The 24246-nt window shown below is 35.1% G+C and overlaps 3 protein-coding genes across 3 annotated transcripts in view; 1 reads left to right on the forward strand and 2 right to left on the reverse strand.

Annotated features, from left to right (window-relative positions):
- The window catches only part of LOC147073066 (uncharacterized), a 101723-nt gene that overhangs the window by 31280 nt on the left and 46197 nt on the right, over window positions 1-24246 (forward strand). The gene's annotated exons all lie outside the window — the stretch shown is intronic.
- LOC147073067 (uncharacterized) lies at window positions 1219-13293 on the reverse strand. Its single transcript, XM_085945577.1, has 5 exons — window positions 13285-13293; window positions 9929-10123; window positions 5547-5687; window positions 3583-3675; window positions 1219-1445 (listed from the first exon to the last, which is right to left on the reverse strand). Exons 1-5 carry the CDS (start codon window positions 13291-13293, stop codon window positions 1269-1271), a joined length of 615 nt encoding a protein of 204 aa, XP_085801703.1. The 3' UTR covers window positions 1219-1268.
- LOC147073068 (uncharacterized) lies at window positions 16043-22651 on the reverse strand. The gene is made up of 5 exons (XM_085945578.1): window positions 22601-22651; window positions 21570-21776; window positions 19157-19297; window positions 17210-17308; window positions 16043-16225 (listed from the first exon to the last, which is right to left on the reverse strand). The coding sequence occupies exons 1-5, from the start codon at window positions 22649-22651 to the stop codon at window positions 16043-16045; spliced, it is 681 nt and encodes a 226-aa protein (XP_085801704.1).

The following is a 24246-nucleotide window of genomic DNA, read 5'->3' on the forward strand; positions in this document are numbered from 1 at the left end:
AATGAATAAAAAGTCGACCTGTCAAAAGGTGCGATTCTTGTAATGTCTTCCGGTAATCCTATAATTTTGTGTTATTTATAAGTAGACTTACAGCACCCATGGTGGCCGCGCGGCTTAGGCGTTGGACTATCACGCAGTGGGTCTCAGGTTCGAATCCTGGGTCTGGCAAGTACACATATTGTTTTTCAATTTGTGTGTGAGTCAGGGTATGGACCTAATAGGTTGAGCAAGTGGCTGACATCCATTTCTCGTAAAAAACAAAATCGTCAATGCAAACCTTACTTTGTGGAGACCCATATGATTCTATTAGGATCGGACATGGTCGAAAAAAAAAGACTTGCATAAAATAATATAGCAGTGAAAACAACACAAGTTTGCCGTTTTCTTTTATGGAATTTCATAAATATAAATAAAAAAATAATTGATAAATCTCTCATTTTCTAATGTGTAAATTAACATATTAATCAATGAAAATTTTAAAACAATTAGAGTTTTTTCGGTCCGAATGATCGTGTATTAATTAATATCAAATCTAATTTGTATAGTGATCGACTGACGAAGTATGGCAACTAGGAGAGTTAAATATCAAACATGTTTGAAATCCAACGAGCCTGGTCTGCGGATTAAAAAGTCCGCAGATCTGGGGTGCTCCACGCGAAAAAAAAAGTCCGAACACTGTAAATCGTCTGACTTGCGTGCCAATGGAGGGGCATTAGCTTTTTTTTATCAAGATAGCAAAGATTAGAGGCATGATGGATTACATACATAGAAAAGGAAAATCTGAGTTCTGAGCTCCCTGATTACATATTTCAAAAATGAATTAAACATTAAAAAGTTTTTGATTTTTCAAAAAGGTCCCTAAATAATAATATTGAATAAGGTGCGGTGCGTATTTTCGAAAAAAAAATGTTAGACATCTTTGCTTAAAACAGATGATATAATTATTTTTAACAAATTTTTGATTCTTAAATTTACCTAATATAAAATCAGAAAATTTACAGTTTCACAATTCCGCCACTGTATCCATACTTCTCAAAAAATGTTTATATAAAGTTATATTATTTTGTTCACCGTTATTTCTTTGATGGAAATACATGTTGTTAAGAAATAATAAACACTTATTTTGTACATTTTTTTATTTACTTCATGTTATAAGAATATACCTCCATGGATAATGGATTACCTATTAATTAATCTAAATATGATGTAGATATCAGTTAAGCCAGAAAGTGCTTCGTTTAAATTAACATAGTAAGGAAACAATTTTATTATTTTTTTGTGCGACAAAGGTTTATTATTGAATATAGCTCCTGATTGTGGATCCTGGATTCCACGATGCAGCTGTTTTCTTGTTCTCTGAGGATTCTCAGTAGCTCTTGCGTTGCCTCTGCGATTTGATTCGAAATTGTCAACAACTGGATTGCCCTTTCGTACAATGGAGCAACCTTCATGGAAAACATTAATCGCATTAGTTAAATCAGGAAAAATTTCTAGTCGATTGATTTCTACGATTTTTTCAGTGTCTTCATTTTGTATATTATAAACGATAATTAATTGTGTTCTGTGTCGGTTGAGCATTTGAGGAAACCGATCCGGGTCGCAAAAAATTACTCAAACGGAATAGTACAAAACTTAAATTAGATTTTAGAATTTTAAAGTAAGATAACTTCATGAAACGAATCGGTACGGTTTTATATTAAATATGTATAATAATGTCTTGGAATATGTTAAAATGATTGTCGTCTATGTACACCGTAGTGATCCCGCAACATATCCTCTGCCAAACCCACCAGGTAGTCCATCATCAACGACTACCATTTCGCCACTAGATTATAATGATAATTCTCCCAAAACATCACCGGGAGTGACAGTGAGCAACTGATGCCGAAATGGATGAAAATTTGAATCGGCTAGTTCTGGCTTATAAAATAACCCTTTTAATGTCACAACGAGGTTTTCAATAGATGAAAATCTGAAAAGACTGCCCAAAAATTGGGGTTCGTAATACGTCGGGCGAAATCAAATTATGTAAAAAACAAGGCATTAATGGGCCGCACCCAATGTAATAATATTACCTCAGAGGCAGACGGATGCAACTCCATTTTTGGGGAAAATGAGTTTTTTAAAGAATCGTCATGCTAAAGGCTTTATCTATTAGTGGCAGAGAGATGAAAGTCCTAGTCCAAGATATGCATAGCATAAAGATGCAAATGCCATACCTACCTTAGAAGCAGAAGGATGCAAATCCAATAATCCACTAAGATAAAATTCTCTCAAACCGTCTGCAATATGTACTAGACGAGAACCAGCCAAGAGAACAAGTTTTAGAGGAGGATACAGCACTATGGACCATATTATCCAAGTCATCAGAGAAATCAGAGCGGTAACAAGAATACAAGCTGCCGCTATCCATGGTTTTTATAGACTACGAGAAAGCGTTCGATTCCATAAAGAAATTTTCAATACTCGATGCACTCAGAAATCAAGGAATCCCCGGACGCTATATAAATATTTTCAATAATATATACAGTAGCGCAACAACATCTCCATAAACCATTGCGCATTTCTTATCAGCAAAGGAGTCCGACAAGGTGATGCAACCTCACCTAAACTATTTACAGCTACATTTGAAGACTTATTTAGACAACTTGACTGGAATGACACGGGTCCCCATAAATGGAGAATACGTGAGTAGCACAACGTGGTATGGAAAGGTGCATGCTGGGCATAACGCAAAAGGACAAGGAAACAGACAAGGATTAATGATGTGATAGAGTTTGCTAAAAACTTCAAATGGAAATGGGCTGGAACATAGCTCGAAGAAAGGACACTCGTTGGACAAATTTAGTTATCCAGTGGTATCCAAGAGGTAAAAAACATCCCCAAGGTAGACCTAGAGGCCGCTGGATCGATGAAATGATAAAGTTCTGCGGAAAAACTTGGCAACGCAACGCACAGGAACGAGAGAAGTGGCATCAGCTTGGAGATTAGCGAGGCCTTCATCCAGCAGTGAATAGATTCAGGCTGGTGATGATGATGATGATGACATAATAAAAATTTAAAAAAAAATGTTTTGCTTTGTTATGTTTATACATATAAATTTTTTAACTTTTAATTGTTTTATTTTGGCCAGGTAAATAAGATACAAATCCACATTAACAAAATATCTTTAGAGGCAGAAGGATGCAAATCCACACTACCTTTTTTATTTATATAAAATTGTATTATATTTATTCCTTTCTTACATTAATTGAATTAGAATAAAAAAATAATGATCATTCCATGTATATTTTCTTAGAAGTTATGAGTATTCGTTTAAAATAAAACTTGTTTTTTGGCTCTCCTGAACAATTGGGTATTTGGATTTGCATCCGTCTGCCTCTGAGGTACAGATATTATGGTGAATAGGTTCCCAATAATGGACATGCTATGAGGATAGCCGATAGAGAGAGAATACTTACAATATTATTTATTACATACCATCCATTTCTCGTACAAAAAAATCTTTTAATACAAACCTCTAATCCGTGGAAGCCCATATGATCCTATTAGGATCGGACATGGTCTAAAAAAAAAACGTACCCGTTGGAGTATACACTGAAGAGTTGGACCAGGCACACCAAGGCTGAAACACTCGTAGGTAACCCGTATCGCATTATCTGCGGTTTGATTAGCCTGCAAATAATAAAAAAAATACCCACTGAACTTAAGGGATCTTAGAAACTGGGTTGATTAAGGCTATACCTCAGTTGAGGCATGGTCTAAAAAGATCGTGGCTAGACGATGCGAGGACGTCGTGGGTGCAAATGACGCATGCCGACCGAAATATAATTTGTCATATAAATCCAAAATGCGTCCATTTAATGTTCTGTTTATTGTTCTATTAGTAACAATAATAATATATTCATTGACATGTTTTCTTTTTCAAGTAAATGGGTAACGTTTTTAGTCATCTTTACACGATTTAAGAATTAATAGCCCCGTCGCCATCACGAAAAAAATCGACGTGTAGTCACCTCGACGGTCGGTCTCCGATTGGCGAGTACTGCGAAATTTCGTTCCACATACTGTTCAAAATTATTTGCCGTTTCACTGAAGTATCGCCTTAATGGTATTACAGTTTTATGTCAACCGTCTAATGTAGAGGTCGTCAACCGGCAGCCCACGCGTACATTTTTTGCGGCCTATAAATGGTCTATATTTAAATAAATAAATATATACTAATGAAATAATTGTAAGAATATAAATAATAGGCCATCCATGGACTGAAACCGTATGCGGCTTCAAACCGTGTGCTATAACTAAGCTTATCTTTCTGGTCATGGAAATATAGTTCCACAAATTATATTATAAGCATCTGATCGTATCCGTTTATACCATATACTTACACTTATAAATTTAGTGAAAATATATTTTCATGAACAAAAATCATAAGTTTAGTAAGTCACACCGATCTAAACCGCATACGGTTTCAGTCCATGGATGGCCTCTAAGTAGGTAGGTACACAACTTTATATGTTGGTCAGTAAAGGAAGGTCTTTGATCCCGCAAACAAAGTAGTTAGCTGAAATTTGTTACATAATATATTTTGTAGAGTTTTAGTTGTGGATACAATCATGAGAAACACTAAATAGTATTGATCTCATGGCCCCCACATCATGAAGCGGGTCACCAGGCTAGGATCTTTGAAGTGGCCCCTACCTGTCGCTAAAGATAGCTCACAGTAGCGTTTTCCAAATGGTGTACGTGGTAAAATTATGTGTATGTTTAGTGTTTTTTTGTTTATTTGAATTCATCTATTTAAATTATGGAGTTGTCGAGTATCGATACACAATTGAAAATTGTGTCGTACAACCACATAATTTTAAATAATAACATTATTGAAGATAAATGCAGGCGACTTTTTTTTACTATTCGAGAGATTTTGTGATGTGTGTTTAAATCACTTATCTGGTCGATTTGCCACGCCGGGCCCTTCCTGAGTCCGGGCCCACAGGCTAGAGCCCTGTCAGCCCCACCTTTGTGGGGGCCATGATTGATCTATAAGTAAAACTCTACACGACATGTACCAAACTTCAGTTTTCTACTTTAGGATTTTGATATTTTTTTGGCCACGGTGGCCGTGCGGCATAAGCGTTGGACTATCATGCCGTGGGTCCCAGGTTCGAATTCTGGGTCTGGTAAGTACACATATTGTTTTTCAATATGTGTGTGGGTCCGGGTATGGACCTAATAGGTTGAGCAAGTGGCTGACATCCATTTCTCGTAAAAACAAAATCTGTTAATACAAACCTCTACTCTGGAGGCCCATATGATCCTATTAGGATCGGACATGGTCGAAGAAGAAGAAGAAGTAACTCATTTACAATCTCTATTTTCTGTTGTATTATACTAGTGGCCAGATTATTAAAATTAAAAGTTGAATATGGCTCTAAAACGGTTGCCGAGCCCAACATATCTTATACAATAGCTAATTTGTGCTGTCGAGATAATAAAATGAAAGATTAATTTCTTGACGAACTTACTTACTGGTAGAAACAACTTACTTCAGCTCTGATGGGATTGATTTGATTCTTGATTATTTCAACTTTGTCTCGTAATTCTTCAACACACTTTCTGACCGCAGCACGCTGGTTCAGCAATATGTCTGACACTTCTTGGATATGAATGGCGAGACATTGGTCATCCTGAGAACAAACAGTAGCTCTCTTTATATACACTTATAACATTTATGAACGAAAATAGTATTTTACACGTTCACATAGCTTAGTCCGTTTTAATCGCATTTAAAACCATAATTATTCTTTTCTGTTCTCCACATGGCTACGTACCTACATGATTTAGTATCCTCTACGATAGCTCTCCAATGAATTCTGTTCCTTGCTACAAGTTTCTTCATACATACAATTTTGTTTAGTTTGACTCTCGCTTTTTAAATCTGAAATTCTGAAGCACTCACTTGTTCATTACTTTTAGCGTCCTATATTTTGCATTCTTATTTGATTGCTGGAAATCTTTTAAAAAGATATACCTATACAGATTATAGAAAAGCAAAATTTCAACACACTATTTATATAGATATTACAAATATGTTTGACGACATTATTCGAAAACCAGTTCTTGAAAAAGTGTTAATTTCCACTTCCGACTGTGCTTCAAGTCATGCAGGAGCGAAACATCGATCCTAAATACAAGCAAGGTCTAATTAGTCATTGAATACGTGTATTAATTAAGGCTCTAAGTACCAAAAAGTAGTATTGCCTGTAGTTACAAAATACCGAGTCATTGCAGTAAAATTTCATGAAGCAGACCTTTTGAAAAATGTAGTTTTACAGTGTGAAGCAATCACGGCAGCTTCTATAATTTTAGGTATTAAGAACTCGCAAGTGTCAACACACCATCATCAGCTATTTTATATTGAATGCCGTTGACCACTGCAGTGCTACTTACACCTTTATAAATAAAACACGCCAATAGACTTACAACGTCGACAGGTTTAATTATTTTGCTGTATTTTTTTGACTTGCTTGAGGCACTTAGACTATAGTTGAAGTTATTGGCATTGGTATGTAGAACATTTTTCTATAAAAATGTCAGTTTTTATTTTTTTGGTACTTAGCGCCTTAATTAATACACGTATTCAATTATGGAATGGTGTACGTTCTGCATTTCTCTTGATATTAGAAAAAGTACATAACCAATAGGTGTAGAAACGTACAAGAGTACGCGTTATGATAAATTTGTCTTATCAAATGACATGACAATAGGCTGAAAAATCGCTCGAAGACGAGATGGACAAGTTTAGCTACCCAGTGTTTGAAATTAAGTCAGGTATCTATGTAGGTACTGACTAGAGGTGAGTTAGAAATACTGTCACCAGTTTGTGTACTCAAATCTCGGAATGCTAATACCCATATTCAATACGTGTGGCCCAATAAACTTGTTCAAAGTTCGAACTCATGCGATGAGATCATCGCCGCGACTCGATAGTTGGTACCAAAGCCTGAACAAAAACGATGCATGAGTGCGAGTGAGAAAGTATTCGGCACCCTTATAATCTCTGCGACACGCGCTAGAGTAAGATAAAAGGTCAACATATTTTTGAGTCAGTTTCCAAAAGTATCGTGGTGAATCGCTTCACGTAACATCAATAATCTGCGCGTTCGTATTGCTAAATTTGCTATTTTTTGTGTTAAACATAAAGTCAGTGGTATATATTTTTATTTAATTAAGTAGGAAAGGTGGTTCTGCGTTTTGTATTAAAATATGGTAGCCGTACTGATAAGCAAGAATATGGTATTACGTTTCAAAGGTAAGTTGATACATGTTCGTGACAATTTATTTGTATATTATTATTTATTTTAATATCAGTGACCTAGTGTTTCTTTAAAATAACTTAAATTATGGATATCTTTACCTAATGGTTGCATTTTGACCGCTTAAAAATACTATATAACGTAAAAAAATAGAAAATTATATTTTAAATCTGAACGTCTAGTGCGAGCACTTTGCGCGAGCACTAGCGAAATCGTCTATGGTCTCGAAAATTTGTAGGCGAATGCGTTCGCTCGCCCACAAACCAAACGCACGGCACGTAGCTTCATTTAGCAATGCAACGGGTGGCGTCTAGATGTATCTATAGTCTATGGTTGGTATTGTTGGTAGATTGTAAATACTATTGACATTTAATGCGTGCGAGCGAGATAGCATTAATACATGTATGTCGAGCCGTGATATACTCAAATTTACATTATTTGGCGCCATTGATCTCCCTTTCTCCCTTGTTGTAAAGTTGGTATAGTGAAAGACAGAAATGGTGACAAGTTCGTTTTATAGTAATAATATGGAGTTAGTTTTAGTTCCAGTTGAGTATGGTACTGATAAGTATTAACGCGTCTACCTGGTTTCGTCACGTCGAGTTTCTCGATTTTTTGGTGTTATAATTGGAACTTATAAACTGAATTAAAATTTTATGCGTGATTCTGTAATTGGATAATAATTATATAAACAATTTGTGTAGAAATGGCTTCTAAAAAGCACTGACACAGCTTTGCACGCTAAACTCTCTATATAATATCCCAAATACTAATAAGTATTTTGGAACAAGTTTCGATTACTAAGTATTTTTTTATGCTGGTAGTAAGTATACTTAGTTTTCAAAATCGACCAGTTTTCCCACCTAGTAGTACTGACATCTACTTAATTGACTCCTCTTCGGGGATTAGGTCGAAACTGGCTTCTGACTATCTCGTAGTTGGTTATCCAACCATGCTTCCTTTCCTGGTGAGACCGTTAACATAAGTTTTCGATACCAGGGACATTTAGGCCATCCTCCCACGGCGCAACTTATGTCCGTCGGAACTGAAACTAAAATTCCAGCCAGTATCTAGCTAATGTATTTCAATGGCGGCTCGCTGACGGCGAGACCGGAATCTCTCAACTTCAAAACGGTCGCGAAGAGATGCGACATGCTAGTCGCGCGGTCTGAAGTTTCCAGTCACCGTAAAACCGTGGTACCAACATCATTAGATTTCGGTGAAAAATCATATTTTCTTACCAAAATTGGTAGCACTTCGTAAAGCCGCTAGCGTCATATCGTAAAAACCGAAACAACCAGAGACGTCAAAACTCAAAAGTACAAGACGAGCGAAGCGAGCATGTTTGTATTTTCTTTTTGAATAGCAGGAGTGATGATCCTAACAAGCTCGAGGTAGCTTTCCTTGGACATTCTATAGAAAGCCAGAAATTTGGAATCGGTTTCTTGCAGTTCCTTTGCAGCAACAAATAGTCTGCAGTTTATGTTTCTTTCTATATAAGGATGAATCCAATATTTTCTTTTATTTTGACTCCTGTATCTGTTGATAGTTGATCTATTGTATTGATACAAAACCAAAGTCTCCTCGTCGCTTGACCCGCTCGAAGACATTGTTTGTTAAATATTAACTTAAATTAAAATAACCTAATAAACGCGTAGAGTAGAGTAATTTGTACAACACAGCTGATAGTCCAGTTTGACAGTTTGAGGTTATGTGATTATTATTTCAACTGAGTTTCAGTAACGCCGTGTGCGAAGCATCACATTGGCCAGTTTATGAGATCCTTCACAAACCAGTTCTGTCAGATTTCAGTTGCGCCGTGGGAGGAGGGCCTTAGAGTCAACCCGTCGCCAGGAACGACCGGACGTTATTCAATGCCAAGTTAAGCCTGGTTGAATACGAGTGTGACGAAACATGTGATAAGCTTAAAAGCGTGTTAAAGAATATATCGCACCCTCGCATCTTAACTGCCACAAGTCCAAATTTACGTGTTTTGGGTTGATTACTACGTTTCATTGTATATTGTTCATACTATATGTACCGAAAATTTCATATCTCTAAGTCATCAAATCCAAGTCAAAAGTTCATTCAATATCTAAACATATTTCAAAAACACAGTACAAAAATGCGAAAGGTAAAAATTTCAAAGCTGATTTTCTCTGTTTGACGTTTTTTGGATTGTGGCAGTTTAGTTGCGAGGGGCGATATTATTTCCAATATACATTGAAATGTGTCACGTAAACGAAATACACATTCAATTTTAGTAATGTTTGAGAACATTCCGGAAGTTTTGTATTTATTAGATTGTATGGTTTCAAATTCTTTATCTATGGCTGGCTTCATATTTCCATTTCTTAATCTGTTCAGTGATAAATAATGACGATGTATTGTACTTTTTAAAATAAAAACCGAACTACACTGCTTCCTAATAATAAATAAACACCGGCTTACGGATTTGTCCCCAGCCTTTAAAATGTATAGGTGTTCAGCATTGGATTGCAGACGGCTGCTGATGATGTTCACTAAAATAATGTCACGTATGTATAATATATATATATATATATATATATATATATATATATATATATATATATATATATGTAGGTACTTACAGTATTTGAAAACAATGTTTCTATACTGCCGTTGAAGAATATTACACTCTGGAAGTAGTCTTCGGCTTCGTCCAGACCGATTTCCACGGCGAATTTGTCTACCTCAGCAAGGATTGCGACGCTCCTTGCATGACTAGTCGTCAAACTCTCGATGATACTTGCTATAATATCCGACACTGGTGTAGGATGGCAACCCTGAAAATTTTAAATTTACGTTAGTCTCAATTGCAATTTTGAAATTATTTGAAATGGAAAAAATGTCTTACGCGTCGATGAAATTGAGCTACTTTACAAGCTGTTAGTTGGCGAATTTAAAAGAGGGCGATTCAGTTACTGAGATTGTGATGACGACACACAAATCTTTCCATTCGCTGAGAAGCCACAAGCCAGCGACTATTTTGACAGAACGTAGTTGCAGATCATAGACAATAGATAATATACGTAAAAAAGCATAGATAATAATATCGTCTCTGTTCTGGCAGAACACACTAACTGGAGAATACTAGTTTTAATTTGACTTTGAAGTTATTAAAATGTTTGAAATAATGGTCTATCATGTGAGTTTATTAAGTAATCGTAAAAAGGATGACTTTAAAATAAAGACTGTTTATTTATTAAGAAGGTTTCCAGACGGTAAAGTTTGAAATTAACTAACTCAAGATGTCATTTTTTCGAATTAGTGTCTTCTGCGAGAACAGTGACGATATACACAAGCTAGCGAGTTGAAATCATAATATTGTTTTGTTTTTTTTTTACTTTTATCGGGCTCTAGCGCTATGAAGTGGAACGTAAATGAACGTAAAATGCTTGCCGAATAATGTTTCAATTTTAAAACGTCAAAACGGTAAATGTTAAAATGAGTAGTTCATATTTTTACCGGGAGGTCGCTACCATCGCTCTACTGTGCAGACGCAGTAGGCCCACACGCCGGCGTGTAGCGTGTAAATTTGACCGGCTTTCAACTTTTTTCTCGGTAGATTGTGATTGTTTACAATCTGCTTGTTAGCTTGTTCGACGATGGCACTGGGCGACTTTTCAGGCAGATTGTAAATTCGCCAACAAGCAGCTCGTAAAGTAGCTCAATGTCATTGACGCTTTAAGATTAGCTTTTGAGAATGGTAATAAAACCTTTGGTACTGTTCGGTTATCAGGAATACAGCGGAAAACACATTTTGAAAATACCCGATACACTGGATTATTTGCTAGTTTTGGGTTAGGTTAGGTTTGGTTAGGTTAACCTAACAAATAATCTAGTTTATCGGCTATTTTAAAAATGTGTTTTCCGCTGTATTCCTGATAACCGAACAGTACCAAACCTTTTTCTTAATGCAGGTAGATCCCTTCCGTTTGATTATTTTATAAAATATATGTATTTTTCGGTGTATTACACTTTCCACGATGGCCGAGCGGCTTTCGCATCGGCTTATAATGTCGTTCGAATTCTGTGTCTGCCAAATACACATATTGTTTTTCAATCTGTGTTTGGAGTCAGAATATGGACCTAATAGGTTAGGAAAGTGGTTAACATCCATTTCTCGTAATAGCACAAATCTGTTAAAAGAAACCTCCACTTTGTGGAGGCCCATACGATTTTATAAAGATTGGACATTGTCTCATGGTATTATACTTGAAAATATTAGGAATACTAAATTACTCTCTCGATTGTTTGAACGTACATAATTTTTAGATTACCAGTTTACCCACCTCTAATGGAAACCCCCTGCTTTGATTACCACATCGCCTATTTTATTAGAATGTATTGTCATCACGTCACAAATCGGCGATAATTGAATGTGACAGAAAAAACTTGATCTATTATAGAGACTATGTAGATTAATTGAAATAGATTAAAAAAATGAATAACTTACGAAAAATGATTGCGTGATGAGTGCAGCGAGAAAGATTAGTCGACACATTTTGACTTGTTCCTGACCGCGAAGAAGTAAAAATAATGACATTACTATACTATTAACTCCACTATTTATACAGGTTCTATTTATTTTTTTAATATAAACAATGTAATAAAATATTAATAAATTGTTTTACGGTGAGATTCAACAAAAGTTTTTATTTACCTACTTAAGTACTTATTAATATTTTTTACTGAAAAAATCTCGTCTTGAATATTTTTTTTTCTTCAATACAACGACATAACTGACAGTGGTGTAATAGAAGAAGCTTGGGTGGATATTGAAAATATGTGTTGTCATTTCAATGTGTGTTTGATCCAAAGCAATGGCTTAATATTAATCGATTGGACAATCGGTAAGCATCGATTTAGCGTCACAGTCGTATTAGGAATTTTGAAGGTAGTTCGATTTTCGAATCGAACGATTGTATTGGTAACAAGTTCATTATTTTCTATTGGCAGCCTTAAAAAGCATTTAGCGATTCGCGTTCTGGTTTCATGTCTGTTGCTTTGTTTACATAATTTACGTACGAATTTCTCAGTGGTTTGCGCGCATAATGATCAAAATATTCCATTTAGCTGCCTACATCAAATTGATGAGTGTACAATTACATAAAATCTTTCCAGGTATCTAATCAGGTATTTACATATGTATTTTTATATACCTACCAATGTTTGCTTTGGTAGGTACTCAGTATGTGAGATGCATGCAATGTCAAATTGAAGTCGAATTTAATTATACACTATCTAATCTTATGAATGTATTGAAGGCTTAGTTTGGCGATATCTGCAGATATCATGTATGCCATTTACTACTAGTGCGAATGTGATATTATAGCGGAATGTCATAGTAGACATGAAGAAGTCTCAAGTTCTCTTCAAATGAACCTGCAAAGCTAAGTCAGTTGTACATACCTTATTCAGTAGATCGAAGGTCTTTTTTTGCTTCAATAAAATGGCAATAAAAGGCTCCATATATCGTGAGGTTACTGCCAAAAGTTTGAAAGTACCTATCAAATACATGTTTGGAGTACAGAGTTTGACATCTTCTATAAATAAATTCAGTCTTGGCCTAAACCTAATTTAAGTTTAAGGTATTTTTGGTAGACTGGAGTAGGTGTATTCTATTATGTTAATTAGCCAGCATTTTCTAAGAATTATACAACAAAAGTTTAATATGGCTTGCCAACCAACCTTTCTCAGATACGATTTTACACATTTTGATGTGCATTCCTATGGGAACGAAGAAATAAAATCATCGAAAGACTTATCGCTGTGGTCTCGTTTTCAGTTATTTCAATAAAAGCTACATCCACCTTGCTACCTATAGCAATTGCTTTAATTTATCCACTGTACTGGAACTGGTAGATTATGGTCTTCCAGGTATGATAAAATGCATTAAAATAGCATTTAATACATACAAACGTACGTATTGTTTGGTACAAACTTTTGACATTTTAGCATTTTTTGAATGAGAATGCTATATTTTGATACCAGATAGCATAATATTATAAGAATACGTATTCGTTGAACGTTGAACAATTTATTGAACCTAAAGATATTCGAGAAAGTCGACGTACAAATTTTTCACTGTCGCGATTATGCGCCATTTTTAAAACATATCTAGTATTTTATAGTAATTACTAATAATAATAGTTATGAGTTTATTATATTATTTATGTAGATAATACCTGTATAGTTTAAAGGTTTTACGCATTGAAACGACTACAATGTTTATTTAAATGTTTGAGATATGTGAGAAAATGATTTTTATTATACTTTGTTGACAATTTTGTTATCTTACTAAGTAATTAATGTCGCACATTTGTTTTCTTATAGAGAGATGATACTATAATATACTATACATACAGTATACATTATACAAAATGTAAGGCGAAAGATGACGTGCAGAAATTGCAATTAATAAATTTATTGATTTCTTCAATTCAAAACCTTCGTTCTGCGGTTTCCAGCAGTCTCGAAGGAATTGATAAATCCATGTACCGCCTTGGTTGAAGGCAGTGATTTTAATCAAAGTTTTTGATTTTATTAAAAATGTCCTGAATGTGATAATGGATACGGTGAATATTTAAAAAAAAACTTTGTTTTGCATAATCGTTTAATTAAAACATATAATAATGTTTTGTGTAATTGATTCATATGATTATTTTGTTTTCTCATGCCATGTTGTAAACGTATTGAATTTGTAGTTTGTAAAGTAGGTAAGATTGTAAATAAATAAATTTAACTCAATAAGGATGTGAGCTACTTTCAGAAATTGAAATTGTCTGGTGTGCTACTTATAATACATATTACATCTTTATATTTTTTATCATCGTCCTTTATCGTAACATACATAATATTATTATATTACTTAAAATAAATTAGGACATAGGACTTCCAATAAAACATAAAATGCGTACTTTAATTATTTATTTAGAAACAACATGATAATTGAAAAATATCTCGAAATAGGTGTGAGTAAAAGTTAAAATAATTAGTGAAAAGAATGACATTCATTTTCCTCCACATTTTTTTCAATTCTCGGTGAGTACCTTGCCACTCCACTTTGAATGCAATTATCAAGATGTATATCTATGAGTATGTTTCTATATTTACTTTTAACCACCTTCATGGTGGAAATCGTTAAAAATAGTAGGTAGAACAAGACAATGCCTTCATTTTGAGCGTAATAGAATTTAAATTGGATACTTATCTATTGGGACGAAAGTCCATACAGATTCTATAGTTGAGGCAACACTCTTAAGCGACAAATCACATTGAAATTCTATCAATTCCATTTCTGATAGAATTCCATCTTCTTGAAAATTTTCGACGATACAGCTGGATAGATTTCAATGTCATGTCATATTTATAAATATGAAGCGCCTAGTTTCAAAAGCCCCTAAAACGATTTTAGGTAGTTCTGAGAAAAATGATAAAAACGATTTTAGGTAGTTTTGAGAAAAATGAGACAATATCATATCTATTAAATCTGTGAACTTTTTTTTTTTTTTTTTAATTCGTTACATTCTAAAGGGTATTTTGGCTTTCCATTTAGCGGCATTTGAAAAGCACACCCAACCATTTTAGCGGGCTTTGAAATTTACCCTAATTTTTGATCATACGTATTGACGAATTTTGGCGTTTTTTAAAGTTCAATCTTAGGCCAACATATAGGTCACAAAAATATCAATCTAACTACATATCTAACTCAAAAATTTTCAAAAACCGTTTTAGGGGCTTTTGAAACTAGGCGCTTCATATGATAAATTATCCCACGCGAGCTACCGAAAATGCCGACGCGAGCTACCGGTAGCTCGAGAGCGACTGTTTGGCGGTCACTGATCCAGAGCAATGGCATAATCTTCATGAATTGGACAATAAAAGTGCTAAACAGCCATTTAACATCAAGTTTCTGTAAATGTAAGGTACAGTCGGTGAAGGCCAAATAATTTGGACTCTAGATAGAAGGAGTTTTATATATTATGCATTTCGTAATAGGAATTTTGAAGGCAGTTCGATTTTCGATTCGAACGATTGTACCTATATAGTCTAATGGATTAAGTCATTTACTATTACATTTGAGTCGTTTTTTGCGACCCGGGTTTCGCCTTTCGGCATCTTCAGGCGATTCAAAAGGCAAACACACACTGACAACGAACACTCTTAACTCCAACTTATATAGTAAATGCGGCCATCGTGGGTGTCAATAAACATTCATTGCAATACCTACGTCAATAGTTGTTTTGAGTATTTTTTATTTTTGATTCTTTCTAATAAGCAACAGCATCGTCAGCTTCATGAAAAATCGACACTGCTCTCAAAACTTGTAATATTTGTATTCATTCGCCGCCTTTTATAATGTGCCGCCCCATCTGGAACGCATGACCTGCTTACTCCCGCGTGACGTCACATTTAATAAAAAAAAACAATTTAAATATAAATAACATAATTAGGTAAACAATATCGTTTATTTAAGTAGATAATATCAAACATTTAGCAAGTGCATTGAGAGTTGTTATAAACGAAGGACATTTTTAAATTTTTTTTATACATCTAGATATTTTAGTTAAAGGGAAAAATAACATTATTTACTTTGATTTTAATAACAATGATTATCTTAGGCAGTTATTTATTTGTGATAGAGAAATGAAACTGTACGGGAAGGTCAGGCGATCAATCAAATTATACGAGTCTTCAAATTAAAAGCTTTCGTTTAAACAGTCCTGGACGAGCTTGTGAATTTGCTGAACTCCACGTTCGATAGCATTTGTGATGCACCTTTTGCCTCGCTCGGCGATCTCTCCCAGTTGTTTCCGGGCATCCACCACGGCTTTGTTCAAAACCTCCACCAGATTCTTTATTTCTTCGCCAACCTTAGCGCCCTGCGGAGACCGAATAAATAATATTAAGTATATCAAATTAAAATATTTATTCATTTTACAATAATTTAAACAAACGTCAATCTGCTTTGATGATTGTTAATTAAGTTAGCATTTTCTTGGTAGAAATTTATTGTATGGAAGACATTGAATTACCTAAACTATTTTTTGAATATTGTATTTAATTGTAGTATTAGGTATCTTCAATAAATAACTTTTCCTATTTAATTTTTATAAGTTATACTTCTTTTGGCGCGTTTGGGAAATCAGACCAGAGTGTATTTTTGGCGTGTGACATGTAATATATAATTTATTTTTTCACACGAAAAAAAACGCACTCGATTGGATTCGAACCACCGATTGTTCGGTTATCAGCCGAACGCACTACATTTACGCCGCGGTATGGTACTGCAATCGTAACGATTATACAGTATAATATTATAATTTAAAATTGTTCCGTTGCCTAGGCAACGAATTTATTATTGTCGGCCATTTGCAATTCCTTACGTAAACAAACGATTAAACGTCAGAGTGACAGATGATACTTTAAAAATAAAAACAACGAGAAATCATTATATAATTTAGTAAAAGTGTATAGAAATAAACCAACGGCGTTCCAATAAGCGGTTCTTTTTCTTGAGTGTGTAATTTAACAATATAATTAAAAGCTAGTCAAAGAATCTATTTTATCACAAGTTTCGTTTTTGTTTTGTTACGCACAAATATCATTATACAGTGGTACCCGAGGGCCACTAAACGTCTACATCAACGCCCTAAGATCCGGTAGCAGACTATCTCATAAAGTTCGCTAGATGTACGAGGCAGCGAAGAACTGGTTACCGATAAGAGTGGAAGAAGCCAGGGAAGGCCTTCATCCAGCAGTGTATCGATCCCGGCCGATGACGATGATTATTAATGGTGAAATTAAATATACGTATATGGCCGAATAAAAAGTTAGCCGAGAAATTAAAAAGAAAAAGCACTCACCTTAACATATAAACAATTCAAAATGGCTGACGGTTGATTGGGATGTTCCTTGGCGCACTCATTGTAAATTACTTTAGCTTCTTGTATTTTCTTAGTTAGCTGGAAAATAATGTGTAAAAAATGTTATTAGAATTTATTTTTTGCGAATTCACAACACTGTAGTTTAATTTCTTTTATAGTGTTAACTGTCGATTTATGATGGAACTGCATTGTATTATTTGATTAATTATTTGTAATTAAATAAAACACATTTTTTTGAAGTTATACTTCTTTAGGCGTGATTGGAAAATCAGATCAGAGTGTATTTTTGGCGTGTGGCATGTAACACATAATTTTTTTTCACACAAAAATAAACGCACTTGATTGGATTCGAGCCACCAATTGTTCGGTTATCAGCCGAACGCACTACCATTACGCCGCAGTAGGATACTCCAAACGTGACGAGTATACTGTATAATAATATTATAGTTTAGAATTGTTCCGTTGCCTAGGCAGCGAATTTATTATTGTCAGCCATTTGCAATTCCTTACGTAAACAAACTATTAAACGTCATAGTAGCAGTAGTTACTTTAAAAATAAAAACAACGATAAATACTTATATAATTTAGTAATATAAGTTAAAGTGCATAGAAATAAACCAACGGCGTTCCAATAGGCGGTCATTTTTCTTGAGTGTGTAATTTAATAAGATAATTAAGAGCTAGTCGAAGAATCTAGGTTATCTCAAGTTTTGTTTTTGTTATGTTACGCCAAAGAAGCATAACTTCTAACGCACGTACATAAGTACACACACCGTTTTTTTAGTACTTATTCCACTTTTAATTAAATTTTTGTTCCGGTTTTGTCCTCTTCAAGGGGAAATTATAAAATTATTTAATTAGAAATAATTAATCAAATAATACTGTAGTTTAAGTAAGTATATATATATATATATATATCTATCAGTAGGTAAGTACATCAATGTCATATCTACCATTTGTTTGTGTAGATATATAGTATAAATAATCTAATTTCACTTATAATAAAAATGTAAAGAGCCTAATTATCAATACGCATAATTTGTTATGTAGTTTAATAGTGATACGTTCGTCTGTCTATTATTATAGTAATACGACACAAATGAAGACTCCTTCAAACCAACCCGCCCTACACCACACTCGGACTTAATCGAGCGTATCATGCTGCCTTACGTTCGGATGTGAAGTATCTGCAGTTTTTTACGCTCGGTAATGTCTCAGGGGCAGATACCCAATACTGAGGTTGTTACGCTCTCAAGTGAACTTTGACTGAGTTAACTTAAGTTGTAATACAGTATTAACTGAGGCAAAAAGCACATTTTTACTACGAATTATTTATGTGTATATATCATATGTATCAATTGACAACGTGCTTCTTACCATACTAAGCCGTCCCATTAATCAAATAATATTGAGATATATGAGAATTAACTTGATTGTTCATCTAAATTCTAGGTAGTTGATGATTGATGATTCATTGTATAAGATACCTAATTTACAATTTAGCCATCTCTGTTTTTATTTCATTGCGACCTTGGCAAATAAATATCGAAATTGATTGAAATGAGTGAAACACGCCTTACTTCTTATTTAATCAAGATAAGTCGTTTTTCTTCCAGTTTCACTTTCATATTATATAGAATATGATGTAAGCTCCATCTTCATTTAACACCTTTATTTACAATCCGATGTAGATTTTGTCCGCCTTCGGAAAAGGTTACTTAAAGGATTTGTTATATGAGGAATGGATGCAAGTCAAATGCTCAACTCGATAAGTTGCCCTGAATATTAAAAACATATGTTCACATAATATGAGATTCGAACCCGCGACCGACGAATTCCCCCTGCCGTCACGCTATCACTCGTCCGTTGCGGGCGCTAACGAAATTTTCTAGGATATTAAGTACATAATATAAAATTAATGAATACCTGGTTTTTGATTCCTTCAATTTTGGTTTTGACAACTTGGATTTCGTTGTGTGCGGTGTCGATGCATTTTTGGGCGGCCTGTCTGGTCTCCGCCACGATCGTTGTCACTTTGTCAGAATGCTTGATCAAACACTCCAAAGTCTAATAAACAAAAATATATACTTAATGATATCATTTTAAAAGTTCGTACCTACTAGCCAATCCTGTTTCATTTCCATTTTCCCCCATACATACCGTAGACGACGTAGGTAGAATCTACTTTCACAATGTATATTATAAAAATAAAATAAAAAATAATCAATTTTATGGCCTCGCTCACGTGAATACTCAAAAAAGACGAGACTCAAACTCCAGTATCTAGCTAATGTATTTCAATGGCGGCTCGCTGACGGCAAGACTGGAATGGAGACGCGACATGCTAGTCTACCAGTCTCTCAGTTTCCAGTCAGTCATTAAACAGTGGTACCAATATAAGTAGATTCGATGAAAAATCATATTTTCTCACCAAAATTGGTAACACTGAACTGAAACAAACAAGCAAAAAAAGTCAAGACGTCAAAAGTTAAAGATGGGCGAACCGATTTTTATACTAAAATATGTGGCGGATATTGAGAAATACTCTTGCCTGTATAACTACAGGTTGCCAGAATATTCCCATAAAGACATTACGGAAAAGGTTTAGAATGAAGTAGGAAAGACAATGAGTTTGACAGTTTGAGGTTATAAGATTATTAGGTTTCAGTACCTAGCGCCGTGTACGGAGCATCAGTCATCGGCGAGTTTAGGAGTTCCATCACCAACCAGTTCGTCAGATTTTATTTTCTGCGTGAGCGGATGTCCTAACTCATTCTGGGTCTCTAAATCCATTTCTGGGAAGATATCTTTCCATTTAGATTCGACAGAAAAAACATTTGGGGCTATCTAACTAGGAATCTTTTGCACGCCATTTACAACTCACAACTCAAAACTATTATACTGGAAAGTCAGACAAGATGCAACCGCAAAAACGAGGTTTCCTGCGGCTACCAGTATACCTAAATTATGTGGCAGCTACACTCGATCTCAGACATCTACACATCTATCATCTACGGTCTATATGCGCCATCTCAAACCTCTCATAGACCTATTAATTACCCTGAATCGTTTATTTCGACAGATTCGCTTTGTTAGTATGTTACTAGACTTAAGTGGTTGTTCACTATGCCAATAACGGACAAAACACGTTAGAGTATTAAATTCAGTGACGTGCCGTGGGGGTAGGCAGGTTGAGCGTCGCTTAGGGGCGGCAGTTACCCAAAGGGCGGAAAATCAAGGAGAATCACTAGGTATATATAGAAATAGCTAAGTACCTAAGTTTAGTAATTACGGAAATATGTTTCCATTAAAAAAATCAGCTCACTGGTTGGAAATAAAATGTATTAATTAGGTAGGTAGAGGTGAATTTAATATTTAAGACGGTCAATAACACCAACATAATATTTGTTATCCGATAGAATTTGCTTTATATGGCAACCCATTGGCCGATATAAATAGGCAGTATTATCAGTTATTTTAATTAAATTTTATTGTAAATAATCTTTTAATTTAAACTATTATCTTTGAGCACGAAAAGCTACACAAAACCGTCTTATAAATTTGTACTGAGTCTACTAAACAAGTTTTAACAGGATTTTTTTGTCGGGTTCGCGATGTCTACTTTACTTCTGTTGTCCTTGAACGTCACGTTCTTGGTGAACAGCAATGACACGTGCATACCTAATTTAAAATGTATGCAAATATGTTTGCCAGTCACTCGCAAGTTTTGGAAGTTGTCGAGTGTACTTTTAAATGTAGGTACTTATCTGAAACCGTACACTAGAAATTAGATTTAGTGGTATATATTTTGTTAGTAATGTATCCATACAATACATTTCTTAGATATGCGTGTCATGAAAATATGATATAAAGTACTGTATTAAAAAAATGTGGAGGCATTTTGGCACTGCCTAGGGGCGGCATTTTGTCTAGGGGCGTCACTGACTAAATTAGTTCCTATTACATAGGGAAGACAAAAAAATCGTTTTAGAGATGAGACATTTTCGCTCATTGTGATGATGCGGCTTTATTTAAATAGTTAAAGTTGGCATTGGTGGTCATCAACTCACACTCTGCATGCTCTTGTCTTTCAGTAGGTACATAAACATTCCAAAAATTAAGCAGACATACGCCAATATAGGACATTCTGGCCAAAAGTAAACTTGTAAGATGGTCTGGAGCGTGTGGTTATTCCCATTCGTCATTTGAGGTTAGCACAAATCATCCCACCAGATAGACAGATGAAAAAATATGACTAAGTAGTGAAGAAGAGACGATAACAGGTCAACTATTAAATCATTCGAATCGTGATCGTGAGAAGACTGTAATAGCTACTTACTTTGTTGTCGATTGGCATATGGGCTCCAGCTATAAGCTTTTCCAAAGTGTTGTCATCTTTGTGATTCCCAATTTGCTTGGAAACTACATCAATCTCCTGCAAAAATGCGTTGTTTTCTGTCAAAATCTCGTCCAAAAAGCTTGTCAAGTCAATGGCGGCCCTTTGCAGAAGGAATTTTTCCATTTGGGCATTGCTAAAATGAAAACCCTGCAAAACAAATTGAAGAAAAAGGCAATTATTAATATAACCCTTCTAGCAATTACTAGGATAAATTCGGAAAGTATTTAGTGTCTACTTTAATCATTGTAATAGTTTTAGTACTAGAATCAACACCAAATAAAGCATTTATAGCAACGGTCCCCAACCTTTTGGACCTAGTTGACCACTAAACTCAAAATATTGAATCCCGCGGACCACTACCACGTATTTTTTCCACACTTGGTAAAAATTCGATATGTCAATATAATGATAAAATAATTATAATAAATAAACTTATTAACACAGATATTCATTACGAAAAATGCAAAAAAACATTTAAAATTTCATTTTATTAAAAAAGAATCAATACAATTATTAAATGAATATGAGTTCTACGTCGACATAGACGTGTATAAAACGTTAATTAGGTACATGTACCAGAAAGATAATCAGTGTGACCTTTGTGGCTGCTTGTTTGAAACAAGCTGTTGGATTCTTGGTTCTAATGACGTTACTGCAACACGGAGAGCCGTTTGTATTTCAAGCCGACTGCGTTACTTGGCTTTAATTGCCAGCTGATGAGAATGTCTTTTCGTAAAAGACATTCTCATCAATAATAATAAAATATGTAGTTGTAAATGGAATCAAAATTTTTACTCTGCGGACCATCAAAATTCTCTCATGGACCACCGGTTTGGGACCGCTGATTCAGAGGTTGCTTATTATGGTAAGTTATGATTAATAATATTTAGGCAGTAGAAACAAGAAATACAGTCTAATGTTGTATGGCAAATAATTGTATTCGATTTAACGTAAAAGTGTCATAGTCTCACCTGAACCAAACATGTCAAAACGACAACAAAAAACATCCTTTGGAAAGCCATCTTACTCGATTGCTGATAGGTTGTCACTATAATAATATGCAAACACTGCATGCAATGAATTTATTTGCTGTATTTATATGAAAACTATCGATTTCTTTCTCAATTATCGTAACATTGATTATGAGATAACCAAAGATAAAAGAATTACTTGAGTTAAATGAACTTCTTGAATACCCAGTGGTGTATCAATCACAAGCATTATGATATTTTTTGCCTTACAGGACAAAAATGAGTGCCTGGGTTCTCACGTGGAAGATAACGTGCCCCATGATCCTCATGATGATCTTACTTACATTTCCACAATATATCATCGACTCTAACATTACCAGCCCAACTCTACTTCCCCGTGTACGGATCTTACAAAAACGACTCGCCATTACCCGTGCACTATACCTACGTATCTTAAGGCTATACTTCAGTTGAGGCATGGTCTAAGCATATCGTGACTACGCGACGCGCAGATTGTCCAAACGACGCGTGCCGAACAAAACATAATTTGTCATAAAAATTCAACATGCGTCCATTTAACGTTATGTTTATTGTTATATTAGTAATAATAATACTATATTCATTGATCATTGATCATCATCATTGCCATATCAGAATTGGCGCTGAAAAAGGCATTCACAGCACTAGAAGCCTCTGCCAAAAGAATGGGTTTACAAATAAACGAGGCAAAAACTAAATACATGGCTGTCTATGTCACACCACGAGAAGTCGCACCAATGTTAGATATTGGTGCATACATGTTTGATACGGTCAACAGTTTCATATACCTTGGATCTCTTGTAACTCGACATAATGATATTACAGAAGAAATCAACAAGAGAATCATGTCTGCAAATAAATGCTACTTTGGTCTGTTAAGACATTTTAAGTCCCGCTTACTATCTAGTCGAACTAAAAGCACTCTTTACAAGACACTTGTAAAGCCAGTGCTCACCTACGCATCGGAAACCTGGACATTAACTCTGCGAAATGAACGAGCCCTGAAAATCTTTGAAAGAAAAATTCTCCGCCGTATATATGGACCGATCAGGGATGGCACCAATTGGAGGAGAAGATATTATAATGCTGAGCTCTACGGGCTGTACGAAGATTGTAGCGCAGTTCAATCAATTAATATTGGGAGACTGCGATGGCTAGGTCATGTGCACCGTATGAATGACAATGAACCGGCAAAGAGAGTGATGTCCAGCAATCCAATAGGACGTAGAAGAAGAGGGAGGCCAAAGATTCGCTGGTTAGATGGAGCTGCCAGTGACTGCCGTATTCTGGAGGTACCAAGTTGGAAAGCGGCCACACTGGATAGGGACAGGTGGAGGGAGCTGTTGGAGGAGGCCAGGACCCACACCGGGTTGTCGCGCCCCTGATGATGATGATATTCATTGACATATTTTTTTTCGAGTAAATGCGTAACGTTTTTTAGGCATCTTTACACGATTTAATAATATATTCCTCCTACGCCATCGCTCTCCGATTGGCAACGAGAGTCAAATTTCGTCCCACCTATTGTTGAAAATTATTTGCCGTTTCACCGATGTATGATCTTAATCATCGAAGATGTTCGATCAAGTAAATATGGCGTATGGTGA

This window comes from Rhyacophila brunnea, unplaced genomic scaffold, assembly GCF_057557595.1.
Source record: "Rhyacophila brunnea isolate RB1 unplaced genomic scaffold, BYU_Rbru_1.0 scaffold_18, whole genome shotgun sequence".
Classification (NCBI taxonomy): Eukaryota; Metazoa; Arthropoda; class Insecta; order Trichoptera; family Rhyacophilidae; genus Rhyacophila; species Rhyacophila brunnea.

Coding starts and splice junctions, on each gene's coding strand:
- LOC147073068 (XM_085945578.1), bottom strand. CDS start 22,651: ATGGCTTTCCAAAGGATGTTTTTTGTTGTCGTTTTGACATGTTTGGTT. Junction 21,777..22,600: donor TTTTGACATGTTTGGTTCAG/GTGAGACTATGA, acceptor TTTGTTTTGCAG/GGTTTTCATTTTAGCAATGC. Junction 17,309..19,156: donor TTGAAGGAATCAAAAACCAG/GTATTCATTAAT, acceptor ATTATTTTCCAG/CTAACTAAGAAAATACAAGA.
- LOC147073067 (XM_085945577.1), bottom strand. Junction 5,688..9,928: donor AAACATTGTTTTCAAATACT/GTAAGTACCTAC, acceptor GTTTGTTCTCAG/GATGACCAATGTCTCGCCAT. Junction 1,446..3,582: donor TTCAGTGTATACTCCAACGG/GTACGTTTTTTT, acceptor TTTTCCATGAAG/GTTGCTCCATTGTACGAAAG.